Source organism: Rousettus aegyptiacus, unplaced genomic scaffold, assembly GCF_014176215.1.
Source record: "Rousettus aegyptiacus isolate mRouAeg1 unplaced genomic scaffold, mRouAeg1.p scaffold_m13_p_4, whole genome shotgun sequence".
Taxonomy (NCBI): domain Eukaryota; kingdom Metazoa; phylum Chordata; class Mammalia; order Chiroptera; family Pteropodidae; genus Rousettus; species Rousettus aegyptiacus.
In genome coordinates this window covers 167,167-193,486 of record NW_023416307.1, presented here as the reverse complement: position 1 = coordinate 193,486, position 26,320 = coordinate 167,167, and the positions used below count along the sequence as shown (strand labels likewise).

Genomic DNA, 26,320 nt, shown 5'->3' with positions numbered 1-26,320 from the left:
TGCCGCGGGCGGGCCGCTTCCCCGCGCGGCTCCGTGTCCGTTTCGGCCCCTCCTCGGCCCTGCTCGCGGCCGGCTGGGCAGAGGCTTCAGGCGCCCCTTCCGCGGCCGGCGGGGAGGCCGGCCCGGCCCGCTGCTCCTGCCTGCCCAGCGCGTGCGTGGCCCCTCGGGGCCTGCGACCCGCACTTGGATGCAGGTGCCTGCATCCTGCCTGGCGAGAGCCCAGGGGCCCCGTCCTGGGGGCTCCACACGCTGCGGGGCGGTCGCCACTGGCTGCAGGAAACCACACGGCCTAGCTGCCGCCATCAGTGAGTGGTGGCCGCACGGCCCAGTGGCCATCGGGACACCGGTGCTGTCCCCGCCAGCCCCACGGGCCGGGCGTGGAGGGGCCCCCAGCCCCGCAGCGGGTGCCCGGCGAGGCCTCTCCGCGGGCATCACACAGGGAGGAACTCGGCCGTGGGGAGTGTAAAGCCTGGAGCTCGCTTTGCTTCAAGGCACTTAAACCGGCTCCCAGAAGCTGCAAGGCCCGGGATCGGGGGGCTGGGGGCGGCCGAAGCCGCGTGGCAGGCGACGCCCTGGATCTGGAGTGGAAGTGGGGCTCCCTCCAGCTCCGTGGGCCGCACGTCTGGCCGTCGGCGCCCGAATCACGCTGGAGTGATTTTGGGGTGAGACGCAGATGGCCCAGCGGCCGGCCTTCCGCGCATTAGCTGGGAGGCGTTCCGACCCACGCCAAGGCACGTTCCGTACCCACGAACGTTTACTTCTAACTCACTCCACGACGGCGAACCACGCGACTCGAGCGGCATTCGTAACCTCGCCAGCGCACGTCTCCTGTTCTTCCGTTTCTTTCTCCCTCGAGCGTGTTTCGGGGGCTCGTGCGTCCCGGGCGCGTGTGCCCTGCTCGTTTGCGGGTCACAGGTCGACGGTCCTCCGTGCCGCACGGCGGCTTCCACGTCCTCGACCGCCGGCCTTGTCGACGGTGGTCCAGCCGTCCCCGCTGCTGCCCCGTGGGGGCAGACAGCCTGGGGGCTGAGGGGGCCGCGCGCCCTGAGCAAAGCCGTCGACGGCCTCGCCGCGGCCTGGCTTCCCGCGGGGCCGCGTGCCCGGGCTCACCGCCGCTGCGCATTTGCCGTTGCAGATCCGAAGGACGTGGCCTGCGCCTCCACGCCGCCGGCGGTAAGCACTCGCACCCTGCTCCCCGAGGCTTCCTGGAGGGTGTCGTCTGCCAGGCGAGTGACGACCGACCCCAGCCCGGTCCCGCTGTGCAGTGTCTGTGGGGATCAGAGTGGACGTGGCCCCACCTCGAACGTGGGCAGCTTTGGAAAAGGGCGCATCGCTGCAGTCTGGGGGAGGGACCTCCTCCCGGAGGGTGACCTGGGGAGGGACCTCCTCCCGGAGGGTGACCGGAGGCCGGGGACCGGCCGTGCCCGGGAGGAGCGGGGACGTCCCGGCCTCGCCCCGGGCAGACGCCGCGGCGTGGCTGCGGAGCGGGGTGAGGGTCAGCTGGCCAACATCGCTTTGCTCCGCCGTCCACGCACGAGGCGGGCGTCAGCACCGCGCCTCCCGGTCAGCATGTCGTCCGCTGCCCCTGCCCCTCACCTCTGCTCACGCTCGGCCGCTGCAGGGCCCCGCGCTCTGGGCTGCTGAGCGAACAGGGCCACAAAGGGCCCTTGCCCCGCCTGCCCCAGAGGGCTCTGCCTGCCCTGGGTCGCTGGGCGAGCCGCCCTGCCCACCCCGCTTAGCCCGCCCCCCCGCGGAGCCCCCCGGCCTGTGCCCCTGGCTTCCCCCTCCCCCATGTCACCCCCAGCACCGTGGCTGAAGCCTCTGTCCTCACACCCATTTCCCTGCTCACCCTAGAGCAAACCCCACAGGTCGCCCCTTGACTTCACTCGTGGGGCTCCCCTCCCTCCCCTCGGCCCCCACCGTCCCACTGAAATGGCCCACCGGGGCCCCAGCAGCAGCATCTGGCTGTGGGCTCTGTGCTCTGCCTCAGCGCACTCGACCCGGCCTCAGCGTGAGACAGTCGTCACCCGCCCCCCTGGCCTCCAGACGCCCCGCTGTCCCAGCCACGCCCACACAGAGGGCTTCGCTGGCCCCCTCCACCAGGCCCAGCTGTGGGGCACCCCGGCCTGGTGCTCGGCCCCTTCTTTCCGTTGCCAGTCAGAGGTCTCACCCAGGCCCACGTGGCGCGGAGCCCCCCACCAGTGCCTCCAGCACGGCCTGCCCCCCCGCCCTGCCCACCTGACACCCTGCAGGGACGTGCTCGTCTTCTGTGGCCTCGCATGCCCAGAGCGGATCTCTGTTCACCCCGGAGACTTGCTTGGCTCTGTCGATCCCGTCTCGGAACCGTGTCCATCCCGGGGACAAGCCAGATCCCGCGGGGTCATCCCAGCCCAGCCCCTGCCCCCATCAACCCGCCCAGCCCCTGCCCCCATCAACCCGTAGCCCGTCCAGGGCCAGGAGTGTGTGCGTTGTATGTGTGCGTGTTCTGTGTGTGCACACGTTGTGTGTGTGTGCGTGTTTCGGGTATGTGTGTGTTTGTGTGTATTTGGTGTGTGTGCATGTTCTCTGTGTTGTGTGTTCTGTGCGTGTTCTGTGTGTGTGCGTGTTCGGTGCGTGTGCATGTTCGGTGCGTGTTCGGTGCGTGTTCGGTGCGTGTGCGTTGCGGGCTGGAAACCCTCTCGTCGCCTCCACGGCCCGCAGCCAAGTCTCCGTCGTGTCCCCCGACCCACGAGTCAGCCCTAAACAACGCACTTGCGCTCCCCTAAAATCCCCTCCACACTTCACGCGGAGGCGTTTGCCTGGGACAGAGGCAGAGCGTGTTCCCCGCAGCGGCTCCCCGTCTCCTCCGCGGGAAGCCCAGCGTGCCCCTCGCCGCCCGCCTCCCCCTCTGGCGGCGGGGCGCTCCGAGGGCGTGGCCCCGCCGTGCGCTCTGCCGGGGCCCGAGCAGCGCCTGCCCCGACGCGGCGGCGCCCCAGAGCTCTGCGCAGTCGCTCCTCAACGCTTCGGACCTTTGAGTACAGTTAATTTGAAAAGACGGATTCTGGAAAAAAATCAAGGAAACAAAATCAATTCTGAAAATCACCGCTGCTGCGGGAGGATTCGTATCGCGTGATTCTTTCTGACTCCAGCTGATGATTTTCAGTGTTTAAAAGCCGTCTTCCTGCCGTGAGCGTGAGTCTGAATGTCCAGGCGTGGACGGTGTTTAGTCGTGCTGTGGAGTAGCTCGGAGGTGCAAGGACCCACCGCCGCTGGACTTGGGGAGAGCTTTGGCGCTCACCTTCTACCCCGGGGCATCTTCTGGGCATGGGGACTGGGCGCTGAGTGAGAAGGGACTTTGGGGAGAGGGCGGGTCTTCAGGCGCAGGGGCGAGGGGGCCAGCTCGCCGAGCCCCTGTGCTCCCCAGCCGGCCCAGGAAGTGTCTCCTCTTCCTCTTTTCTCTCCTCCTTTAGTCTGACCAAAAAAAAGACAGAAAACTCAAATTGCCAAACTCTAGAAAGAGAGGAGGCGTTACTACCCACGTCACAGAAGTCAAAACTGTGAAGGGAACAAGGGAACACTGTGGGCAGCTGTCTGCTAACAAACTAGACCACTTAGAAAAGGGAAGCGCTCCTAGAAAGACACAAGCACCCAACTGACGGAAGAACAGAGGAAACCCGAACACGCCTGTAACGAGGGACGGATTGAACTATTACCTGAGAATTTTAACACGAAGAAAAGTCCAGGCCAAGAAGGCTTTGCTGTGGATTCTTCCAGACATTTAAAGAAGAATTGACGCCAAATTTTCACAAACTCTTCCAAAAAATAAAAGAGAACGGTTTCCTCTCGTTCTGTGAGGCGTTTTCCTGATAACAAAAAAAAGACAAAGACATCACGAGAAAATGGTAGAGCAGGATCCTTATGAGGAAGACAAACTTCTCCACAAAATACTAGCAAGCCTCATCCAGCAACATGCAAAAGGATCGTACACCATGAGCACACGGGATTCCTCCCAGGAACACACAATTGTCTTAACATCTGAAAATCAATTAATGTAATAGACCGTGTGAGTAAAAGACAAAAACCATGAGATCTCAATGGGAACATGTAAAGCATTTAACAAAACCCAATGCCCTTCACGATAAGACACAACAAACCAGAAGTGAAAGGGCCCTGCCACGGTCACGTGAAGAGGACCTGAACCGCACCGCCAGCTCGCGCTTGGTGGCCAAGAGCCGGACGCCCACCCCCAGGGCCAGGAGTGGACGAGGATCCTGGCCCTCGCTGTTCCCCCGTAACGTTACTCAGGGTTCCGGCCGGGGCAGTTAAGCAAGAGAAAAGGAGAAGGCAGACAGATTTGACAAGAAGAAATAAATGTACCTCTGTCTGCAGATGACATGATCTTGTATATAGAAAATCCCAGGTAGTACACACAAGTTAGCAAGGTTGCAGGATAAAATCAATATACCAAAATCGTATTTCTATACATTAGCAATGAACGATCCAAAAAGGAAATTAAGAAAACAATCTCATTTACAATAGCATCAAAAAAAGTGAAGGCCTTAGGAATAAATTTAATCAGGGAAGCGTAAGACTTTTACATTATTAAATTACAAAACATTGTTGAAAGAAATCAAAGAAGACCTAAATCAATGAAAAGACATACCACGTTCACTGATTGAAAGACTCGATAGTGTTAAGATGACAACATTCCCCCAGTTGACTACAATTCTGAATAATCTGTCAAAACCCAAGCTGATCTTAGAATTCTTAAGAACGAGGGACCCAGAACAGCAAAAAAAAATCCTTGGGAAAGAACCAGGGCGGAAGACTCACACTTTCTGCTTTCAAAACTTAGTACCAAGCTGCAGTGACTGAGACCGTGCCACTGTCCTGAGGGAAGACGGACGGACCGCCCGACGGGGAGAACCGGGAGCCCAGGCGGAAACGCTCTCCGTTACGGTCGGCCGGTGTTCGGCCCGGTGCCGGGACCTTCCGGTGGGGAGACGGTTCTCCTTGCAGCACATGGGGCCGGGACGGCTGAGTATTGGCATGCGAAGGAGGTATTCAGACCTCTTCTTAACACCACACACAAACACGGAAATCAGTCGAAGACCTAAACGTGAAAGCCGAAGCTTTGACATTCTCAGAAGGAAATGTAGGCTCGTGTCTTCACCTTGGACTAGGCAAGGCCTCCCTAGATCCACTACTAGAAACACAAGGGGTGGAAGAACAGATGAAGTGGACTTCACCCGAATTTATAACTTGCGTTTCGAAGGACGCCATCGAGAAATCGAAACGACGGCCCACAGGTCGGAGAAAATAGTTCCCGATCGTACATCTGATTACATGAAGAACTCTTACGCCTCAGTAGTAAAAGGACAACCCATGAGAAAATGGCCAAAGGATCTGAACAGATGTTTCTCACAAAAGATACGCAGATGCCCAATAAACACGTGTAAAGCTGTTTAATGTCACGAGCCATCAGGGAAATGCGGTCGAAACCATGATGAGACACCGCCTCACAGCCCCCGGCATGGTTGTAACCACAAGGCAGGCGGTGACAAGCCCCCCCCCCCACGCACTGCCAGGGAGGCCACGAAACGGGGCGGCCGCCTTGGCAAGCAGCCCGGCAGCTCCCCAGAAGGGCCGGGCTGCCCGCCGTGCAGCCCAGCAGCTCCGCTCCCGGGCCGCGTCCAAGGGGGGTGGGAGCACGTGTCCCCGGGAAGCGGGGAGGCCGTTCTTTCTGAGGGGCGACGAGGATGCTCCGAGGTGGGCCGCGGCGACGGTCGCGCGGCCGGATCGCGCGCCTCAGTCCTGGGTGACTCTTCAGGGAAGAACTTCGTCCTCACCCTCTGCCCCCTGAGGGTCTGGAGCCCGAGAGTCGCCTGGTCCGCCCCGCTTCCCACGGGCCGTTCGTCTGCGTCCCCTCGGTGCCTCCGAGTGACGACGGCGGGTGTCCTTGCCGCGGTGCGTCAGGCGCAACTTCCGGCCGCGGGCCGGTGATCGCTCTGATTAAGTGTTTTTTCTTCCAGCGTCCGAGAAGCTGTGAGAACGGCGTGCACAGGTTCCGGCTGCAGAAGCCCGCCGCGCCCGCCCAGGTGAGTCCGCACGCGCCGCCCGGGGGACGGCGGGAGCCGCGGCCTCGGGGACTCGCCCCGGGCCTCCGCGGCCCTCGGGAAGCTGCGTCTCGGGTTTCCTTAGCGAAGCTCGAGTTTGCGCGCGTGAGGTTTCTTTGGCTAGGAGGCCAAGGGTACTTTAAATTCGTAAAGCGAGTCTAAGCCGTTCGTTCACCAGCTAATTTGCCGCGTGCACTGCGGCAGGCTCCGCCCTGGGCGGTCGGCGTGAGCATCAGCCGCGTCTCGCGCTGTGGCACTCACGTCCAGGGAGGGGGTGGGGGCACCCAGGAAGCACGCCGTGCCAGGAGGCCGGAGCCCGTGGTGGGGGGCCCTCGCTAAGCAGCTGCCGTTGGGTAGAGCTGCGGAGGAGGCGACGGGCAAGTCTGCGTGCACCGGAGCCCGGGGCGTCAGGTCGGGGGAGTACAGGGTGGGCCGAGACTCTGAGGTGGGACCGAGGGGTGCCGCGCTGCCCTCCGCCCTTTCACTCCCCACTTCACAGAAGAGGAGATGGAGTCACAGGTGCTGAGTTACCTGCCCAGCCCCCTCGGAAGCGGGGGGGCCATGACGCAGGCCAGCGGCCCCCATGGTGCCTGGGCCGTCGCCCCCTTCCCCTGCGGGGTGCACCCTAGAAGCCCCTCCCGTCACTGAGGTGGCCACACCCAGCCCTGGGGCGGTTTAGGTTTCATGTTAAACACCAGAAGTATAAACTATTTTCTTTTCTTTTTAGATCAAATAGCTTAAACGGGAAATATACGGAACAGGATTCTTATTTTTTTTTCTTTATTGCCCAAGGAAATTTATTTGTGGTGGTGAAAATGACAGGAGAGGGGAAAACAGTGTGCCGTGCATCCTGTGCCTCGGGTTTTAGGGCGAGTGTGGGTGGTGATGGATCCAACTGAAGTGCTTTAAAATCTGCTCATTTCGGAGTTTAACTTCAAAACACTGGGCTGCTGTAACAAAAGTACCGTAGACTTTTGTTACAGCATAAACAATTTCTCACGTCACGGACACTTGTTTGTGGAGGCCGGGCAGTCGAAGGTTGCAGCGCCAGCAGACCTGGTGTCTGGAGAGGGCCCGCTGCCCGGCGCGGAGCTCTCGCCTCCTTTTCTGTGCCTTCTGCATGTCTGTTTCCTGGCTTGTCGCCAAGGAGACGGCGGGCTGGTCTCAGGCCCGGCCCCCCCGCAGGCCGACTCCGTGCGGTGCGACCGGCGGTCGTCGGCCCTGGTGGATGGGGGTCCCCGTGCACAGGGGCCTCTGAGCACCAGCCAGCTTGGTCCCTGCCCTTAGGCAGCGGGAGCAGCTCACGCTCTGGAGGCGGCTCTTGGGGCAGCAGGCAGGACGCCCCGCAAGACCGGCCGGAGCCCTCGCGTCCGGGGGCTGAGCGCGGCGTGTCGCCCAGGCCCTGCTCGCCAGCACTCGGCAGACATGCTGCTGTCCTGTCCTGGGCCCGGAGCGGTTCTTACCGACCTACGAGGAGACGCGTAAAGACGGCGGTGGGCGAGGGAGGGGTGCGCGTGTGGAGAAAGGCCCTGGTCGCCTGGCCGCGTGGGCGGCCCTCCGCCGGCCCTCCTGGCTTCACGGTGCTCATCTGGGGACGGTCGAAACTTGTCACCCTTGGAGCCACGCGTCCCCCTCGCCACCCTGGCTCCTCTGAGGGTCTTTCTCATCGGCCGTGGCTCAGCAAACGCTGAGCGCCGGGCGCTGCCCGAAATGCTAAAGGTTATTCCGCCTTCCGACCTGCGGGAGCTCACGCATGCCCCCTGGGGGCGGTGGCCTTCCTCCCGGAGCAGCGGCGGACGGCACCGGGCGAGGCACGGCCCTGGCGTGTGCAGGCCGGAGCACCTGCTGTCCGTGTGGCAGCGTGGGGCCCTTTGCTCCTCCCAAGTGTGAACCTGAGCGTGATTGGCCTGGCCGAAGGGGCCCGGAGACCCCGTCAGAGCCCCTGGGGACGCCTGGCGCCCACGCCTGCTTTTCTCCCCCGGTGGCCCTCCGTTAGCTAGCTCTGCAGGGAGGAGGCAGCCAGGCACCAGGTTTGCTTGGGAAGACCCACCATGACCTCACCCTGTCCCCGTCTCCTCCAGACGCTGCGAATGACTGGAGTCGGGGGGCTGGGAGCCCCCAGACTGCATGGCAGAGGAGTGGGGGCGGGAGGGAGGACAGAGCCTTCCCTCTGTCTGTCCTCTGGGGCAGCCGGGTCCGCTGTTGAACCTGTCCAGGGGTCCCCGGAGCACCTTACGAAGGGGGAGGGGCTGCGGCGGTGGCCCTTGGGGGGGGACGGCGAGCGGGTCCCCAAGCGGGGCCTGCGGCTGCCGCAGAGTCAGGGGTGCTGCCCGGGCCGAGCAGAGGCTTCTCGCCATCCCCTCCTCGCACCCCGCGCGCTGACGCGGCCCCTGGGCCCCCGCGGTTCCAGCCCTGGCTGCCGGGCCCCTGGCGCCGCCCCAGGCCCCGGCGGACCCCAGCGCGCAGCCGCGGCCAGCCGGGCGGCCAGCCTGGTTCGCGCGAGGGGCTGCTTTCCAGACGCGCGGCGTCCCGCTCCCTCTCCGGGACGGTGGGGAACGGCGTCGGGAAGGGCTCGCTTCTGCACGCCGGTGTGTCACCTCCGTGCGGAGACGTGAGCCGTGACGGTGCCGTCCGGGGCCCCCGGCGTCGCGCCTCCTCAGGGGCTTCTCGGTGGGGGGGCCCCGCTGCCCGGGGGTGCGGTGCGGGGGGTGGGGGGGGGCTCGGTGCGTGCGCGGGGGGGCTGCTCTCACCCTCGCCCACCCCCCACCCCGATTCCCGGATGTGGCGATGCGTTATCATTTTCTTTTTTAATTTAACAGCATTTTGAATTCAACTGGCTTATGTTGTAATGAAATTACAGTAAAATCTGTTTGTTTTTGTGAAAAATCTGAAACACATACAAACGTTTCTTTTTAGGTCCGTAAACTTCATCATCCAGTCACTACGGATAGTTTTTAGATCATTCTTGAAATCTCACCCTGAGTTGGGGACCAGGGTTCTTTGCTTTGCTAATGCAAACTTTATCCTTTGGGGATGTCCAGGATCAGAATTAATAAAGTATCAGGGTTGGTTTATGAATCTTAAAATAAGGCTGTTTCTGATCATGTGCATCCAATTTGAGCTCCTGAAAGAAATACGGGATCACGTAAAGAATGTATTGACGTTTCATGAAAATTACATGTAATCCCACCACCTGGCGATAATCATTGCCGGTTTGGAATTTGACTTCTTTGTCTCCATACACACATCCTGTAGTTACCTGGTTATGTAGGTGCATGTTTAAATGTTCCCCGAGAGCATGATGAAAATGCGGTTCTGAGCGATGTCTTACTATGTGTGAGTCTTCAGCGTTTCTCCATGTCACCAGAATCTACAGAAACTTTCTCACAACTGCAGGATACTTCATTTACATGAACGCGCTTTACCAGTCTTCCTCAATGGTGATGAGACGTTCGTTTTATCTAATAAGCAGTCTTTTTTTTTAATTACTAATTTTTTGCCCGTAGATTCCCGGAAGTACTGGGCTTTACGTGTTGGGTTAGCGTTTCCTAGACGCGTGACGCCCACGGTAGCAAGCGGCCGACCGCGGCCCGCACGTCACCCAGGGCGTCGCCCACACGCCCGGTGGGCAGCCGCGGCGCTCGGAGGCCCGGCCTCGCCTCGCCCGGCGGACCGGTCACCTCTCCTGTTTCCTCCCCTCGGGCCTCGCCGCCAGGACCCGGAGGTGCAGTGCTTGCTGCTGGCCGACGGGAAGCACCCCGCGCATCAGAGCCACGTCGTCGTCCTGCCCGGCGGCGGCGGGGGCAGCGCGAACGCCATCAGCTTCGTCGGGGCCTTGAGAATTCCCGTGAGTACCCGGGCCCGGGAAGCGCTTCGAAAGGGCCGTTTGCGCTTGCTGGGGGCGCGGGCCGCCCCGTGGATCGCCTGGCTCAGGAAGGGCCGTCGGGGGTCACGTGCTGCGGGGGGCCGGAGCCCAGAGCAGCCGGGACGCCGAGCTAGGCTGGGGTCCCACTGGCCGCGCTGCGTTTAACACTTTTTGAAATTAGTTTTCTCGATTTAGAAATTCAGAAATTTCACAGACACTTAGGACTCTCACTTTCCCTTAAAAGACCAGAAAGTCCAGCTCCTCTGGGCCCGCACTGCCCTGTGGCTTGGCGCCTCCTGGCGCACCCCGCCCTGGCCGGCCTGCCTGCAAGCCCTGGGGGACACCGGACACCAGCCCTGCCTCGCGCTCTGTGGCCGGGGGCATCTGCGTGACTTCCCTGCCCTGTCAGGTGCTTCCGGGAGCACAGACCTGCTCTGACTGGCCGGCCCGTGCCGCTGGGAAGGAGGGGTGATGGAGGGCGCAGGGGCCAGGGAGAGGAGCCACTGCTGGGGACAGAAAGCCAGCGGTCTGCGGGGCCTGGGCTGTCCTCTGTCTAAGATCAGCTGCACACGCGGCGAGGCAGCCGGTCCTGACGCCGAGCTCCCGGCCTGCGCGGTGCTGGCCAGCCGGGCCCCTGTCCCTGGCCAGGGTGTGCGGGACAGTCGGGGACGAGGCCATCGAAGACGGGGCCGGGGCGTGGGTGGCAGCGAGGTTCCTTGTCGCGTTGGAGTTTTCTCGTGCTGTTTCCTGGGCCCCCCGCGGGGGGTCCGGGGCATCAGAGGACACGTAGACGCTCTGCTCTTCCCATGAGGTGACCAGAGGCGGCCAGGGCAGAGGGCGGGAGGGAGGAGCGAACCTGCTTCGGCGGTAGGACGGCCCCTCGTCCAGGCCGGCCGGAGGACGCACGTGTGGATCCCACACGGATGAGGCCAGCCCCCCTCATCTGACCCTCCTGAGAGGGAATGGGGGAGCCCGACCCAGAGGCCCCTCCGCCGACCCGCACGGGACCTCGGGAGCTCGTCACGGGGACGATGCTCGGGAGAAGCGCTGTGAGCAGGAGGCGCTGCTGGCCCTGGGCTCCCCGGAGCCACCGCATGGAGGACGCTGTGCCCGGCAGGGCTGCACGGTCGGCCCGCAGGGGCACCGGTCGGGATAGGAAGCTATTTCCCAAGTGTGCTGTCCGGAGCGGCCGGGACCTCTCTGCATGCCTCACGTGCAGCTGCCTCGTGAGCCTCAGCCAAGCAGGGGGTGACGCCGGTCATAGAAGCACAAGCGGGGTGCTGGGGAGAGCAGCCCAGCTTTCCCCAGGCAAGTGCACCCTCCTCTGCGGTGGGCGGGCTTGGCGCCCGGCGTGCTGAAGGCGGCCAGGAAGCCTGGACGAGCCACCTCGCCAGGGCTCTGTGCCCCGTGCCGGGTGCACGGTGAGCGTGGCCGAACCACGCCGTCCTCCCCGTGGCCACCGGGACGCCTTCGGCTCACGTGATTTCAGAGTCATCGACCTAAACCGCGTGCCACGCCCTTAGCCGCGTGGTGACAGGTGTCCCCGTGCACAGACACGGTGTCCCCCGATTTCTCACTCGGATTTCCCGAGTCGGGTCTCCTTCTGAAATGCGAGCCGGCCTGGAGCACGGACGAGCGTCCCCCGGGGCCGCCCCCCACCCCGCCGCGAGCGCGCTGTTCCCCCAGCCCGCCTCGCGGGCGGTCGAAGTGCCTGCTCCACGTCTCCGGCCGCTGTGTGCTTTGCAGTGCCTCCAGCTTCAGGGGGGAGGAGACAGCCATTACCTGCCCCGCTGGACGCCTGTCCCCCGTGTCCGGCACGCCTGCAGTGCCGAGCGGTCAGGCCGGGCGGGAGAGTCGGGTCGGCAGTACGTTGCTGACTCTGACCCGATGCTTTGACGGAGGGTCTCGGTCTCGCGAGGTGGCTGCGTGCTGGAGAGCCCCTCCCCCCGCCGCGTCCGGAGGTGCCGACCGCACCCGAGAGCTGCGGGTTTTGCGTGGCCTGGGCAGCCTGCGAGCCTGCCGCCCACACCCGGCCGCGCCGTGGGTGACCGGGCCCGGTCTCTTTTCCAGGGCGTGATAGAGTTCTCTCTGTGTTTGCTCTTCGCGAAGCTGGTCAGCTACACCTTCCTCTTCTGGCTTCCTCTCTACATCACAAACGTCGGTGAGTACCTGCTGCCCGAAGCTCAGGGGTCCGGCTCCGTGCGGGGCTGCGACCTGAGCCCCCTCCCCTGCCGGTTCCACCGTCTCAGAAAGAGAAGGCGCACGTGGTGCGTGACGCATCAAGCAGCACCGGGAGTGGAAATGGGCAGACAGACAGAATTCGGACGTGCGCACTCTGTTGCCATAGTGATGACCTTGGTGGTTCAAAGGGTTGCCGCGTCGCATCCCAGCGGCGGTGGCTGGTGCCGCGCCGCCTGCTCGCACGTTCAGGCCGCCCCGGGCGCTGGGTCTCCCCGCGGGCGGCAACGCAGGCCCCGGGGGCCGAGGCGACGAGGGCGGTCGTCCGTCCCGGAAGTCGCGTCTTGGACATGAGCTCCAAGCTCAGGGACAGCGACGGCCTTATGTCCAGAGTCCAGCAGGGCTGCGGCTGGAGGTGGTGACCGATGAGCCAGCGCGGGAGTGAGGTGCGCGCCTCCTGCTGTGCGTGGCAGCGGGGGGCACGAGGGGGGCCAGCGGTTCCGAGGGAAGAGATGGCGGGTGCGGGCTGTAGCCTCGCCGGACGGGGTGGGGTGTCGGGATGGGGTGTCGGGATGGGGGGGGTCGGGATGGGGTGTCGGGATGGGGGGGTCGGGATGGGGGGTCAGGATGGGGGGGTCAGAATAGGGGTGTCAGGATGGGGGGTCGGGACGGGGGTGTCGGGATGGGGTGTCAGGACGGGGTGTCAGGACGGGGTGTCGGGATGGGGGAAGGCCAGGGAAGGCCCCGGAGCCTCTGGGTGTCGCCCTGAGGTGGCGGCTCAGGTGGCTGTGTCGGAGGGGAGCAATGCGGACTGCGGGGTTCGCCGAGCACACCCCGCATGCTCCCGGCAGTGCCCTCAGGACAAGCACAGCCGGGTGCGAGCCCGAGGCAGAACGTCACCGGGAAGGACGTCGAGGCAGAGGGGGCGGTCCCGTGTTGGCAGGGACAGGCCCTGTGGGGGACGGTGAGGCGCTCTGGGCTTCTGAGCGTCCGTCCCGGTCGAGCCGCTCGCTCTCGCGGGCGGACCCCGTGTGGCTGGTGGCGCCTCCTGTCCTTCCGGGCTGGGGCCGGCCCCGCGCAGACGGCTCGTTTCCCTGCCGTCTGAGTCCACTGGTGACTGCTGGGCTCGAGTCCTGCTGGCGAAACGCAGGGCGGGCGCGAGGACCTCCCTCCCCGTGACGCTCTCGTCATCTCGACAGATCACCTGGACGTCAGGAAGGCCGGGGAGCTGTCCACCTTGTTCGACGTGGGCGGGATCTTCGGTGAGTCCCTCCCCGCCCGGTCCACTGCCCCGGACACACGCGCGGTTCCCTGCGTCCTGAGACATGTCCCCCAAGGCAGCACGGCCCTGAGTGGCCGTAGCCCTCCCGCGTCCTGGGCCCTGGCCGACGGCCGTCTGGCGCTCCGTCAGACACGGTGCGCGCGCACGCAGGACAGACGGGCTGGCGGTGTTCGCGCCCTGACAGGTGACGGGGCTCTGGGGTCGGCCTACAGCCCGACTCCGGGACGCCCCCCTCTGGCTCACTGGGAGGTGCCCCCCTGGGCACTCGCGGGTGACCACAGCCACAGGTCTGTCAGGCACGGTGGAGGCGGCTGCCTGCCAACGGGGACTGGGAAGGGCCTCGGGAGGGACGTCCCCGTCTCGCTGCTGTAGCTGCAATCTCTCCCTCCCTGTGGGGCCTTGCCGGAGGCCAGCACCTCAGTCCGTCCCCTGCACCCCGCATTGCAGGCGGGATCCTGGCGGGTGTCGTCTCCGACCGGCTGGGGAAGAGGGCCTCCACCTGCGGCCTGATGCTGCTGCTCGCAGCCCCCACGGTGAGCCCGCCCCGCCCCCCCCCACCCGCGGACGCTCCCCACGCCTGGGCGGTCGCCTCTGCCGCCTCCAGACCCGCCGTGGCCCAGCCTCCCGAGGCCGCCACCCCTCGCCGGGCTGCCCTCCGCGCTCGCGCAGCCTCGGCTGCCCCCCCACAGGCCCCCGCTGACCAGTCAGGGTCCTGGGGCCCTCCCCGCCTCCCCGGCCCCGGGCAGCGCGTGGCTCCCCCGTCCGTGCCTCAGTTTCCTCCTGGAAAATGGGGACAGCGGCCCCGCCCACACTGTCAGCACAAGTGTCCGCGTCAGAGCCTCGCCGCTCTCACAGGGACGCCGCGCACGGCGCCGCCACCGCCCGCTGCCCGTCCGCCACGCTGCCGGGCCGCGACCGTCCCCAGAACGAGGCCCAGTTTTCAGTCGTCTTGGGGCCACGGGACCCCCGCTTCCTCAGGCACAGCTGTCGAGGCAGACGGCCCGAGGAGGAGACGCTGAGACTCGGAGCGCGGGGAGAGGCCCCAGCCCGGTCCGCCTGTCCGGGGAGCCCAGAGCGGGGTCAGGACCTGCGTGTCTGGGACGGGGCCGGGGGCCTGTTTGCCAGGGGCGCCGCCGGTCCAGCCGGCCTGCCGCCCGGGGCAGCGCGGGCTCCGTCGTGCCCTAGAGCTGTCCCCTCTCTGAGAATCGCCCGCCTGGCCTTTCAGGAACATAGGTTCCTGAGCAACTTCTCAGTGACTCGCGATGACCATTGTTTCCGCCTTTTTACCCATTCACAGCTTTACATATTCTCCGCCGTCAGCAGGATGGGTCTGGAAGCCACCGTAGGTGAGTCCGCAGGGCCTGCCCTGTTCCCTTTCTCACATGTTTGGACCATATGGCTCGGCGAAATGAAATAAAAATGAACAAAGGAGCATTTAGCTGTCGTAACCAGAGCGTGCGGCGTGGCTGAGATAGTCCCCGTGCCCCCCTGGATGGGGACCGCTGCTCCCTAGCGTCAGGCCTGACCGGGCGCCAGTGTGGGAGCGAGTGTGGGGCGGGGCAGGCCACCTGGTCTGGGGCAGTGATAAGCCTTGGGTTCCTGGGACAAGGAGCCACTCGCAGGAGCCAGACGTCCCCTGGAGGGCGGCAGGCTGCACCCCTGTCAGGTGACAGCCGGGCAGGCTGGGCGGGTCTGGCTCCCAGCCCGGCTCCTCCCACTGGCTCCCAACAGTGTCAGCCACGCCAGCCACGTGGGGCCAGCTGCGTGCCATTGGGGACTGTTGTTAACTTCCTGCAGGCCACGCTATCAAATTTTGGCTCTGACACTCAGTAAATATCGTCTCCGTCTTAAACTAGCAGGGAGGGTCAAAGGGGTGGAGGCTCTGTGTGATCCTGCTGGAAGTACCCAGAAGGCAGGTGCCTGATGGTGGGGAGGTCCTGGAGTTTCCTGCGGCCCCTCAGTCCAGAACTTTCTGTACAGAGAATCGTGGGCCCAGAGGGTCACTGGGGAGAGGGGGCCGAGGGGACGGTCTGGGAAGGAGCAGGTGCAGACAGCCACATGGCTGTCCCACCTCTGGGCCTGGCTGAGGTCCCTCGGGGCCGAGCTGCCGTCAGCAACTCTGGGTGCAGAGAGGGCCCCTTTCCGCTCCAGATGAGGCCGTGGCCATAGCCGACAGGGACGATGGGGAGCGCTTACTCCCCCAGGCCACATCTGTACTTGCGACCCCAGGGTTCTCGGACCCCTCAGGGTGTCAGCAGCTGCTGCCCGCAGAGAGAGTCTCAGGTCCAGACAGCCTGCGTCTTTGCAAAGTGTGGCCGGACTTACCAAATGCCTCCTGGTGGGCCTAGAGGAAGATGTTTATGGCGCTCCCCGGCAGGTCCCAGCCCCGGGGCCGTGGGCCGCCTTCCCAGCGCCTGCCTGCCCCGGGCTCGGGCCAGGAACCGTGACACCAGGGTGCCCCCCGGGGTTTGCTGAGGCCGGCGCCCCGCCCACTAACGCCCTGTGGTCTCCGTCCCCACAGCCATGCTGCTGCTCAGCGGGGCCCTGGTCAGCGGGCCGTACGCGCTCATCACCACCGCCGTCTCCGCTGACCTGGTGAGTGGCTGCGCGTCTCGCCAGGGTGCCCAGGGCTGGCTGTGGCGGGCACCTCTCACTCATGACAGTGACCGTCTCTGTGAGTAAGACAGTGTGTTTACATAAGCGCCGTCTTTCGAGGGTGACCAGTACGTATGCCATTCAGAGTTTTCTAAGCACGTGGTGGACAGTGGCAGCCACACCATGTAAACAAGGGGTTGAGGCGACACCGAAGGCCTCGTCCCAGCCGGCGGAGGACTCGGTCCTCGCTGTGCCCTGCGGGCTGGTGGCTATGCTCTGGGTCCGCCCCCGGGCCATGGCGCGGGGAGGTCAGCTCCTCCCCTCTATGCCTGGCCCCCTGCCACTGTGGGGACCGCAGCGGAGCCAGACGGGTCCCAGCCCTGGGAGGACACTTCCAGGGAGGCAGCCCGCGTGGTGCGGGACAGCGGACGTGCAGGATGCTGAGTGCCACACGGTGGCGGGGTCCACGGGGCGACTGACGGGGACGTGCGACTCCCAGCCGCGGAGACCCCAGCACCGCCCCAGCAGAGCCAGGCCCTTCTCCCCACCGGACACGAGCGCCGCACGCGCCTCCCCCGCGGGGGCATCTGCAGGGAGCGCGGCGCCGAGACAGAAAACCGCCTTGAAACGCGGTTTGCGCAGGCAGAGGAGTCGGCGTGGCCGCCCCGACCTGCGGCCCGTGTCCTTCCGCAGAGGCCAGTGCGGGGGGGGGGGGGGGGGGGGGGGGGGGGGAGGCGCGGCCGAGACACCTGCTGGGTGCGACCTCTGCCCGGTGGCCGAGGTCAGCACCAGCAGCGACGAGCCGCGCTGGCACCCGAGTCCGTGATGTGACGTGACGAAGACGGCACCGCTGAGGTTTTGCTCCCCCAAACCCACACCCCCACCTGACCGCGAGAGAAACACCCGGCAGGTCCCGGGGGAGGGTCGGCAGAGCAAGGGGCGCCTGGGAAGGGGGCGTGGCCGGGGGAGCCCAGGAGACGCGGTGGCCAAGCGTCACGTGGCGCTCTGGGCGGGAGGAGGTTGAGTTAGAACCTGATCAACACCGAGGACGTCCGGGGAGAGTCCGAGTTTCGCTCAGTCACGCATCAGTGTCGGGTGACTGATCAGAACAGCGCCACCACGTCGGACACGAACGCGGGGGCGGGGCGCGGGCCGGCAGCCTCTCTGCGCCGCCTCCACGCGCTTCCCGTGCTCCGGGGCCTGTTCCCACACTGCAAGGTCGTTTAAAACCAAAAGCAGCCGCGGAAGTCCACACCCGTGGCAGGGTGGCCGGGGCCCCCACCATCGGTTCTGGCGCGTCCCCCAGCTCCCGGGTCCCTGGGACTCTCCCGCTGGCCCCTCTCCTTCGGATCTCCCGACAGCCTGGAATCGGCCCCCGGACCTGCAGCCCCCGCTCGTGCTCCCGGGCCCCTGAAGCCCCCACCCCTGCCCTCGGGGTCACCACTGTGTGCCTGCCACACTCACCTGTGAGCGCCCAGCCCTGCCCTCAGCGTCTGGGGAGACCCAGAGGCCCTGTCTCCATAGACAGCAGGGTGGAGGGGGGCTCCTCCTCTGCACCTGCACCAAGGCGCCCACCTGCAAACCAGGCCCATCTGTTACCCCAAGAGAATGCTCCTCAGGCCACCTCACCAGACCAGAAGCCATGGTCTGTCCTCACGGGGTCAGAGGGCAGAGGCGTGACTTTCACTTCTTTCCCAGACTCCAGAAGACGTGCTTTGTGGGTGATTATCACTTCACGTGTGTGCTTTAGTTCATATTATACTCATGGGTACACATGCACATTTGTTTTTACAAGCTTTGGTTTATTTTTGTAGTTTCAGGCTTCCAGGCACTATTTTTCCTAATTTGTGTTTTTCCTGCTGACCTGTCACTTAGGACTTGAGCCCCTAAGTTGGTCTCTAGGGTCCTCCCTCTTCCCCGTTCTCCTTGGCATTTGCCATGCATCGGGGTGAGTTTTAGACACGTGTCACAGAGCGCGCCGAGCAGGCCCGAGCGTGTTAGTGCTGGCACGGCCCAGCGACGGGACGAGTGTCATCCATCCACCTGTTTCCCTTCCGCGTGGGCTGAGGCGGTCCCTCCCTGAAGGTGTCGATTGTGCTAAATATTTATTTGGAGAGACTTCTAAGAGTCTTTTAAACTAGAACATGCTCAAACAAGTATTTCTGGCGGTTTTTGACTATTAAAAACCCCTGAAGCTTCGCCTGCTTTCCCAAGGTTAAGTGTGGGATGGGGGAGGGTTTAAATTCCTAATGGGAAATCCCTCGCCTTTCCCACTGCTTCGCGGTCGGTCACTCGCGTGAACTGTCGCGTGCGGGGCGTGGCCTTTCTCTGCCGCTGCCGGGACGCGCCTCACGCTTGCTCTCCCTCCCTCCAGGGCACGCATAAAAGCCTGAAAGGGAACGCGCACGCCCTCGCCACGGTGACGGCCATCATCGACGGGACCGGCTCCGTAGGTACGTGGGCGCCGTCAGCTCCGAAGGCCGGGCGCAGCCTCACGGGAGCCGCCCTGGCGCGTCCAGCCGGCGGATGCCCTGGTCCCCGGTGCCGAGGCGACGTTAGGAGCAGCTGGCCCGCTCGCGTGAGCGGTTCAGAAGCGCGTGTGAGCCCGGGGCGCGGCTCGGGGCGCAGGCTGTCTGTCCTCTTGGGTCGGAAGGTTCCAGAGCCGATATGGGCGTGTGGAAGGTTCCAGAGAGGATGTGGGTGGGTGGCTGGTCGGAACTAGTTCCGTCCGCGGAAGAACGCGGGTTTTCCTTTAAGCCGCCAGCAAACCGTGGCCCACGCAGGAGGAAAGCGGGGGTGTGAATGAGGCGAGAACGCAGTTTCCCCTGATGCGCTTCCCAGAGCAAGGCGGCAGCAGGAGGTCCTGCTGGGGGGGTGGGGGGCCGAAGCCCGCCCCGGGGGAGCCTGGGCACAGCGCGGAGCAGGCGGAGGCCGCTGCACCCCGTGCGACCCCCGCACCGATCCGCGCGCCGTGCCGGCCGGTCACGTCCACTCAGAGTTCTGGCGGGGTCGGGCTTCCAGGCCCTGCCACCACCAGTGCACCGGGACCCAGGGGACAGTCACCATGGAAACGGCGACTCTGTCCTTGTTTCTCTCCATAAGTGCCGCCCCGCTAGACAGGAGCAGAGATGGGCCGCGGCGGAAGGACCTGCAGCGGTCAGCGAGCCCCGGGGCGAGGCTGTGGGAGGCTGGAAGGGCTGGTTTCCATGGCGGCAGAGCTCGGCGGACCGTAACTAGGTGCCTTCTGTCCCCAGCAGGCCCGTGGGCCCAGGGACACAGTTATCTGTGCTGCGCACTAGGTGCCCGGTGCTGGCACCGCACAACCGTGTGTCTCACGCAGAGCAGTGAAATAGAGCCTTGAATTTGCTCCGGTGAATTTGGATTTTATCAAAGTAAAACATACTGTAACTTCGGAAGCCAGATAGGCTGACGAGCTTATTGTTATGCAAACGACGGCCCCTGCCCCCCTCTCTGTCCCTGAGCGTCCCCCCATGCACACACACCGCACACACACCGCCCACGCACGCCCTGATGCTCCGTTTGGACCTGTAGGAAAAGCTCCTATTCAGATGTGGAACTTTCTGGAGCAACCCTTCAATTTTCTTTTTTTTTCCCTTCCTACCTATATCTGCGCCCCCCCCCCCCACGTCCTAAGGGATGTTCCGGACTTCCTGCGGTTCGTACTGAGCGTTTTGTTGTGGCTGTCACCATTTCGGTGCTCCGTAGGGTTTTTCTGCCCTTTTACCGAATCCGCCTCGTCTCGAACCGTGTGAAATTGCTGTTGCCGAGTTGGTTTTCAGACGCAGAAGTGGTAGTTTCGTATGGCTCAGCCTGATTTCCTGTTAGTTCTCTGCAGGTGTGACAATTTCCTGGGGCTTTTCTTCTCCCCGATTTACTTCCCGTGGGACCCCTCCCAGCTCGTTCGCTTCCAGGCGGCACTGCCCTCGGAGGAAGGTGGAGCTTGGCCGTCCCCTCGTGTGCTCATGTGGAAGAAGGGCCACTGAGCAGCTGTCAGGGCCCTTTGTGCTGGAGGGCGCACCAGCCGCCGGTCTGGGAGCCGCTGGGAATCGGGGGCTGGGAATCGGGGGCCTCGCCGCCCTCGTTCCGTCATCGCGGGGGAGGGCGGGCGGCTCCTTGGTGAAAGCCGGTGGCCTTCCCTGCATGCTCCTGTGCCGTTGGCGCCTCCTCGTTGCCCTGTGCCGGCCTCGGTGTCCCCGAGCCCAGAGCCTCCGGTGCACATTCCCCAACGGTGGGCGGAGGAGGGGGTCTCTGGAGCAGAGACGCCGAGGAGGGACCTGGGATGGGGAGCACGTGGAGCAGCGCTTTACGTAGATCGACAGCCACCCGCCTTACGCCCACTGCCCGTCTCGCTTGTCGCGTGCACCTGGCCGCACCCAACCGGGCGGGGGCTCCCGGCCGGCCCCCCCTCGAGCAAGGGCGCTGGCGCCGTGTCGTGCCAGTGGTCAAGGCCCCTAAAGCCCGTCGCCCCGCGGCGGCGCCGCCTCTGCTCTGCCCTTCCCTTCTCAGGGCCAGAGATTTCACGTTCGGCTCCGGTTCGTTCCGCGCTGTCTGGGAGGTATGGACTGACCCACCGTGTCTCCCTGTGGGTTCTTCTGAGACTTTAAAAAAAAAACAGTCGCTCCTCAGGTCATAGAAGCGAGCAGCTGTGGGGACACCCGTGCCCAGTTGCACAGCGGGAGAGGGCCGAGCGGCCCTGGTCCCCGAGACCCCGCCTCAGTCCACGGCTCGGTGCGAAGGCCCCGCAAGTCCCCCACGCCAGTGAGGCCGCCACGCTCGCACCACAGCTTAGCCCAGGCCCCCGCGGGAGGCGCGTCGGCAAGCGGCCACCACGCACGTCTGGCACAGGCTTCCCCGGGCGTCCTGAGAAACATCGCTCATTTGTTTTTATGGTTTTCAAATGATGTTGACGAAAATTATTTTGATATAATTCCAAGCGTAAGAAAAGTTGCAAACAAGTACACGGAATTCGTGTTCGCTCCGTTTGCTTTCTCGTCACCCCCACACGCACCGACACACGCAGTTATGACACACGCACCCCTACATACGTGTGCACTTAAGAACACGTACTTTCCCCGACCTGTTTAAGAATGAGGTGCAGACAAGCTGCCCCCTTCGGACAGCCGCGCAGTCAGCGCACACTCCCTGCAGACGAGGAGTCCCCTGCCCCGGCCACAGCACAGCGATCGGAACCGGAAAACCGGCATGGGCACAGTGCCGTATCTCAGTGACATCTTCACGGCGGAGCATGAGAATATCTGAGATTGTGTGTCTGTCAGACGCAGGGAGTGTTGGAGCAAAAGAATGAATGTTTTAACGTCCACTTACGGTATTTTTAGATTTGCTCCTAGAAAAAGGTCATGCCGGTTGTGCCGTGCGTGGTCCCGAGGGTTCTCGCGCTCTACCCCCCTCCCCGGACCCGGCAGGTCGGAGGGGGGTGCTCACGTGTGCACGCGCCTTTCCTTGACCACGAGTGTGTCGTCGAGCACGGCTGTGTGTGTCCGGTGGGCTGGGGCGTGTGGCCCTGCCGAGACCGCCCGCTCACCGCCTGCTCGTTTCAGGAGCGGCCCTGGGCCCCCTGCTGGCCGGGCTCCTGTCGCCGTCGGGGTGGACCAACGTCTTCTACATGCTGATGTTCGCAGATGCCTGTGCCTTACTGGTAAGTCGTCCGGCCCTGATCCAAGCCGCCCTCCGCGAGCGGCTCTGCGGAGTGGGCCAGAGGCGGGCGACGCCTTTGCCCGTGGTCTCCGCAGCTCTCCGGGAAGTGGGGCCTGTGACGTACCCCAGTGTCCCCAAGTGTCCCGGTCCAAGGCCTTGCTGGTTCTGGTTTAAGCGAATGTCAGAAGCCGGAGTGGGACAGTCTGCCGTGCGCAGCCGCGGGCCGGATGGGAGAGAGGCCACGAGCAGGAGCCCCTGGCCTTGGCCCTGGTCCTGTCAGCTGGGGGCCTGCCCATGGCGTGTGTCACATGCATGGGCTCGCCTCTCCGATTCACGTCACACCAGGGCCCAGACGTCTGGGCCAACGCCCAGAGCCGGCAGGTGACGTCCCCGTTGGGAGTCGTGTGCACAGCCCAGACTTGTGTCGTGGTTGAGAAGCTGACCTTCGCCCTTCAGAATTGTCGCTGCTGTTAACGCTTCATTCCCTGCCCGCACTTAACCTGCACATAATCACTCCTCTTTCTCCTTTGTCCTAATGCCCTGCATTTTATGACGACAGGTTTCTTCCTACTGACACTCTTCACTTTGGGGACTTGGTAGAATTTATGTTGTTAAGACACCAGCTCAAACTCAGCTGGCAGTTGGAGGTGGAGGCTCAAATTCACAGTGTCCACTTCGCTAACGAAAATGTCACTTGCCGCCAGCACTATTTTTAGCCCCTGACAGGTCCCTGCCCGCCACCTTCACCGCTGCAAGTGTGTGGGCCCTGCGCCTGGGTCCGGCAGGGCAGCGGGCCGTGTCCTGTCTGCAGCAGGCACAGCTGGTGCCTTTACCGGAACCACGTGGGTACGAGGGGCTCTAAGCACCTGCCTGAACCTCAAAAAAGCACACGTGCCTTCGAGGCGCGGGCCTGGGCCTGGCCCTGCACGGCGGTGTGGGCTTCCCGTCCCCTTCAAACCTCCCCCAGCACGCCCGCCACCTTGGCCCTCCCAGCCCGGGTCCCTCCCGGGCCCAAGGGCCCCGCTGCCCTCCAAGAAGTGGGGCCAGCCGAGCCAGGACTCCCCTGGGGACCCCGCTTCAAAGCTGCCTGCCGCGGATGTGCGGTGCTTTTCTGGGGAGCTAGTGTCACACCTGGGGAAAGACTAGGTCTCCAGCCTCAAAGAAAAACAGTTAAATTTGGGGTGGCGCTTAGTCATTAGCCTGGGCTCGTGAACTCTGAGCCCTTTCACCAAGAAGAGGGACATGGAGGCAAAGAGCCGGAGGCGGGGGCTGTCCCGGCGACCGCCCCGCCGGCCTCGGCGTCCCGGCGACCGCCCCGCCGGCCTCGGCGTCCCGGCGACTGCCCATCACCCGTGGTCACCTGTGGCACGCCACGTGTCACCATGGCCGTGGCTCTGTCTTTGTGTTCTGCCTTTTTCCTGTTTGGACAGTTTACGATTGGACTCGTTTCACTTTAAACACCTCTTGCACCAGAGGTCCCTGAAACCCGTCCTGACGGCCAGGTTCCAGGAGAACGTCCTCCGCGCCCTCCGTCGTGACTCAGGAGACTCAGCAGCAGCCGCCCTGCGCCCGGGCCCAGGGCCTCGGGCTGGCGTGCCGGGCGGGGGCGGGGCAGGGCTCGCTGTCGCGTTAGGCCCCGAGTCCGCTGTGTGTGAAGTCGCCATGGGATGGGCCCCTGGACGGTGCCTGGGCCAGCGGCGGGCAGGCGGCTCCCTGGGGCGCGGCTGGGCCGTCACAGCGGTCGTGGCTGCCTGCGTCACCGGTCTCTGCTGGCGGTCACGTGGCGGTCTCCTCTTTGTTCTGGGTGTAGTTCCTGATCCGTCTCATACACAAGGAGCTGAGCTGCTCGGGGTTGGCGACGACCGGGGACCAGGTTCCGTAAGTTCTCCACGGGCCCCTCCCGGTGGTCCAGGTGCTGCCTCGGCGTCCCCCGCCCCCCCCCCCCACTGCTGCCTCTGCGTCCCCCACCCCCCCCCACTGCTGCCTCTGCGTCCCCCACCCCCCCACTGCTGTGCCTCAGAGAAGAGGAAACAGCTCGCCGGGGCCCCTCTCATCGTGTGTGTCCCTCGCGCTCCTTTCCCTTCCCTGTGGACACCGGGTGTGGACGTGGTCACAGTCACATCTCGGCGTCTGAGTGACGGACAGTTAGGGGCGCCTCCCTCCTTCTCCGTGAGCTTGGCCTTCCACACAGGCCGCAGCTGGGAGCTCGGCCTGGCCTCCCGTGCCTCTCTGTCCCCTCCGCTCCCCTGGTCCCCACAAGGCTGCGGGGTGGGGTCAGGAGGACCCCAGCAGAGGGGCGGGAAGCTGGCGCTCGCTGGGCGGCGTGTGTGCCCTCGGCAGGAGCTTGGCTGCTGGCCGGGACACCAGCTGTCACTCTGTCCCCACTCACAGGTTCAAGGAACACTGACCACTTGGGTCCGGCAGAGGGGGCCACATCCGTCCTTCACAAACTGTCTCTCAAGGAAAAGTTCAGATAAAGGATCCTGTGTCGAATGACCTGCTCTTGCGTTTTGCACACGCTCCTGGAAGAGACGCGGAGGCCGCCCTGGGAGCTCCTGGTCGCTCAGGCGGCCGGGGACTCGGCGCGCGGGCCCCTGGCGGGTGCTGGGGCCGCCCCGGATCTCAGTGCGTGATGCCAGGACGCGGCAGCGCCCGGCGGCGGGGACTGTGACGTCACCCAAGCAAGCGTGCGGGAGGTCGTCGGCGCGGCAGCGAGGGGCGCAGCCGGCAGAGCCCGAGCCCCAGAGCAGCAGGAGCGCGCAGCGCGGTCGGAAACCCACGGGCGCGAGCACGCGACGTGCGCCCCGCAGCCCCCCGCACCGCCGCCGCCCCGCGCCCGCCCGGGGCCGCGGCCAGTGCGCGGATGAGGCCGTGCGAGCACGCGGGGTCGGGGACGCCGGACGCCAGCCCGGGACCCCGAGATCCCTGTCACCCGGCCCCAAGGACCGCGACGCTGCCAGGCGTGGGGACCGCGAGGCGGGCACGGCGGAGGCCTGGGCGGGGCCGGGCGTGCGGGCCCCCCGCGAGGCGTCCCCAGAAGTGGGGCGCCGCGTCGGGGGGGGGGGGTTCATCCGCGGTGCGTGCGGTTCATCCGTGGTCCGTGCGGTATCGGGGTCAGAAGCGTCCGAGGCGTTTGTTATTTATTAAGACGGCGATTGTTCTCCGGCCAGTTTCCTCGCCTGTAGCCTAACACACTACGTGTCTGTTCTGCGAAATAGAGTGTTTAAAAAACTCCGGAGGAATGTGGTCATTCCGGCTCCTGGTCCCATTATTAGGGGAAAAAAAAAGACTCCCAGTTAGAACCGCGTGTCCCTGTCTCAGCACAGCGTGACGGCTGAAGCTGAGACCACGCCGCGGGGGAGGCCGCCCCGCCCAGGGCAGCCCCCCACCCCCACCCGCAGAGGCCCCCCGCCCCGCCTGCACGGAGGCCACGCTCAGGCCCCACTAACAGCATCTGGGCGGTTTTTCAATCCTGCGGTTTAAGGGCGACCCCAGGATTTGCCGCTGCGCGCGCAGCAGGGCCGCACCTGACCTCGCGCGGTGCCGCGCGGTGTCCCCGCTCCCGCGGGGCGTCTTCTGCGTGTGCGGGGCTGCACGCTTTCCTGATCCGGGCGCCACACCAGCACCTCCCGGGCGGAGGAGCGCCCCGCCGCCCCTTCCCAGGGAGGGGGGTGACGGCCGGCGCGTGGCCGCAGGTCCCCGTCCTAGGAGGGCCCTGCGCCTCCCCAGAGAAGCTAGACGAGATGCGGGCCTCCCGCATCTTTGATGACAGAAATTACACGTTTTAAAAGTTTCCTGCTGCGAAAAATAAAAGGCGCGTACACGCCGATCGGGTCTGGGCGCTTTCTTCCCCACGCGGTTCGCTCGGCTCCCGCGTTTCTCTTCCGCGTCCCATTCCCTCCTCTGCCTCCAGCCCGCAGCCGAGGGCCCCCCAGACTCTGTCCTCGGTGTTCACTCTCCAATCGAATTGGACAACGGGAGGGCATCGCCCTGAGGGTCGGTCTTTGGAGGCCGCAGCTCCGGCCTCTGCAGAAGCGTCTCTCTCCGGCCTGATGGGTCGGAGGCCCGGGGCCCACGTTAAATCAGCCCCCCTTCTGTTCGCACCCTCCCCAAGAAGAGCCCCCATCTCCTGTGGTTCAGCGACAGGCAGCTCGACGTGGTGACTGTCATTTTCCCAACTTGGGGGCTAAAGCATTGAAGGCAGCCTCCCAGAACCACGGGCGGTGGGGGGGGGGCGGCGCGGGTGGGGGGAGGGGCTGTGCGCCCCTGGGCCGCCTCTACTAACGATGGTTTTTTGAAAGTGAGGGGTGTGCGCAGCTGTTCCTTAAAGCACTTCAGCTGAAATCCATTCTCAGCCCATGAATGAAGGATTTCATCATGACTTTTAAGGAAAGAAATGTATGATTTGAATATAAAAACCCTTCATCTGCAGCAGCTGAGATGCTTGCATTCATATGGAAATGTGACTCAGCATCCCATGAATTCGTGTGTCACTAAGATTTTGCTGTTCAGAGCCACACAAAGTGCCCAGGAGGATTGAAATGCAAGCTGGTGAGTCAAAGAGCCACGGTGGACCACAGCCCTCCAGTCACAGAGGAAGAAACAGCGCCCTCAACGCAAAAACAAACC

General features: G+C 64.4%; 1 protein-coding gene across 3 annotated transcripts in view; it reads left to right on the top strand.

The window, feature by feature from the left end:
- Positions 1-24,968, top strand: part of SLC37A1 (solute carrier family 37 member 1) — a 61,103-nt gene extending 36,135 nt beyond the window's left edge. For all 3 annotated transcript variants that reach the window (XM_016143457.2, XM_036219061.1, XM_036219062.1), the window contains 12 exons: positions 1,136-1,173; positions 6,012-6,077; positions 9,811-9,942; positions 12,031-12,121; positions 13,338-13,400; positions 13,868-13,953; positions 14,718-14,766; positions 15,942-16,015; positions 18,390-18,468; positions 21,595-21,692; positions 23,502-23,569; positions 24,083-24,968. In XM_016143457.2, the coding sequence (XP_015998943.2) occupies positions 1,136-1,173; positions 6,012-6,077; positions 9,811-9,942; positions 12,031-12,121; positions 13,338-13,400; positions 13,868-13,953; positions 14,718-14,766; positions 15,942-16,015; positions 18,390-18,468; positions 21,595-21,692; positions 23,502-23,569; positions 24,083-24,098 (860 nt within the window). In that variant the 3' untranslated portion in view covers positions 24,099-24,968. The remainder of the gene's footprint in view (positions 1-1,135; positions 1,174-6,011; positions 6,078-9,810; positions 9,943-12,030; positions 12,122-13,337; positions 13,401-13,867; positions 13,954-14,717; positions 14,767-15,941; positions 16,016-18,389; positions 18,469-21,594; positions 21,693-23,501; positions 23,570-24,082) is intronic.
- The last annotated feature ends 1,352 nt before the right edge of the window (positions 24,969-26,320 follow it).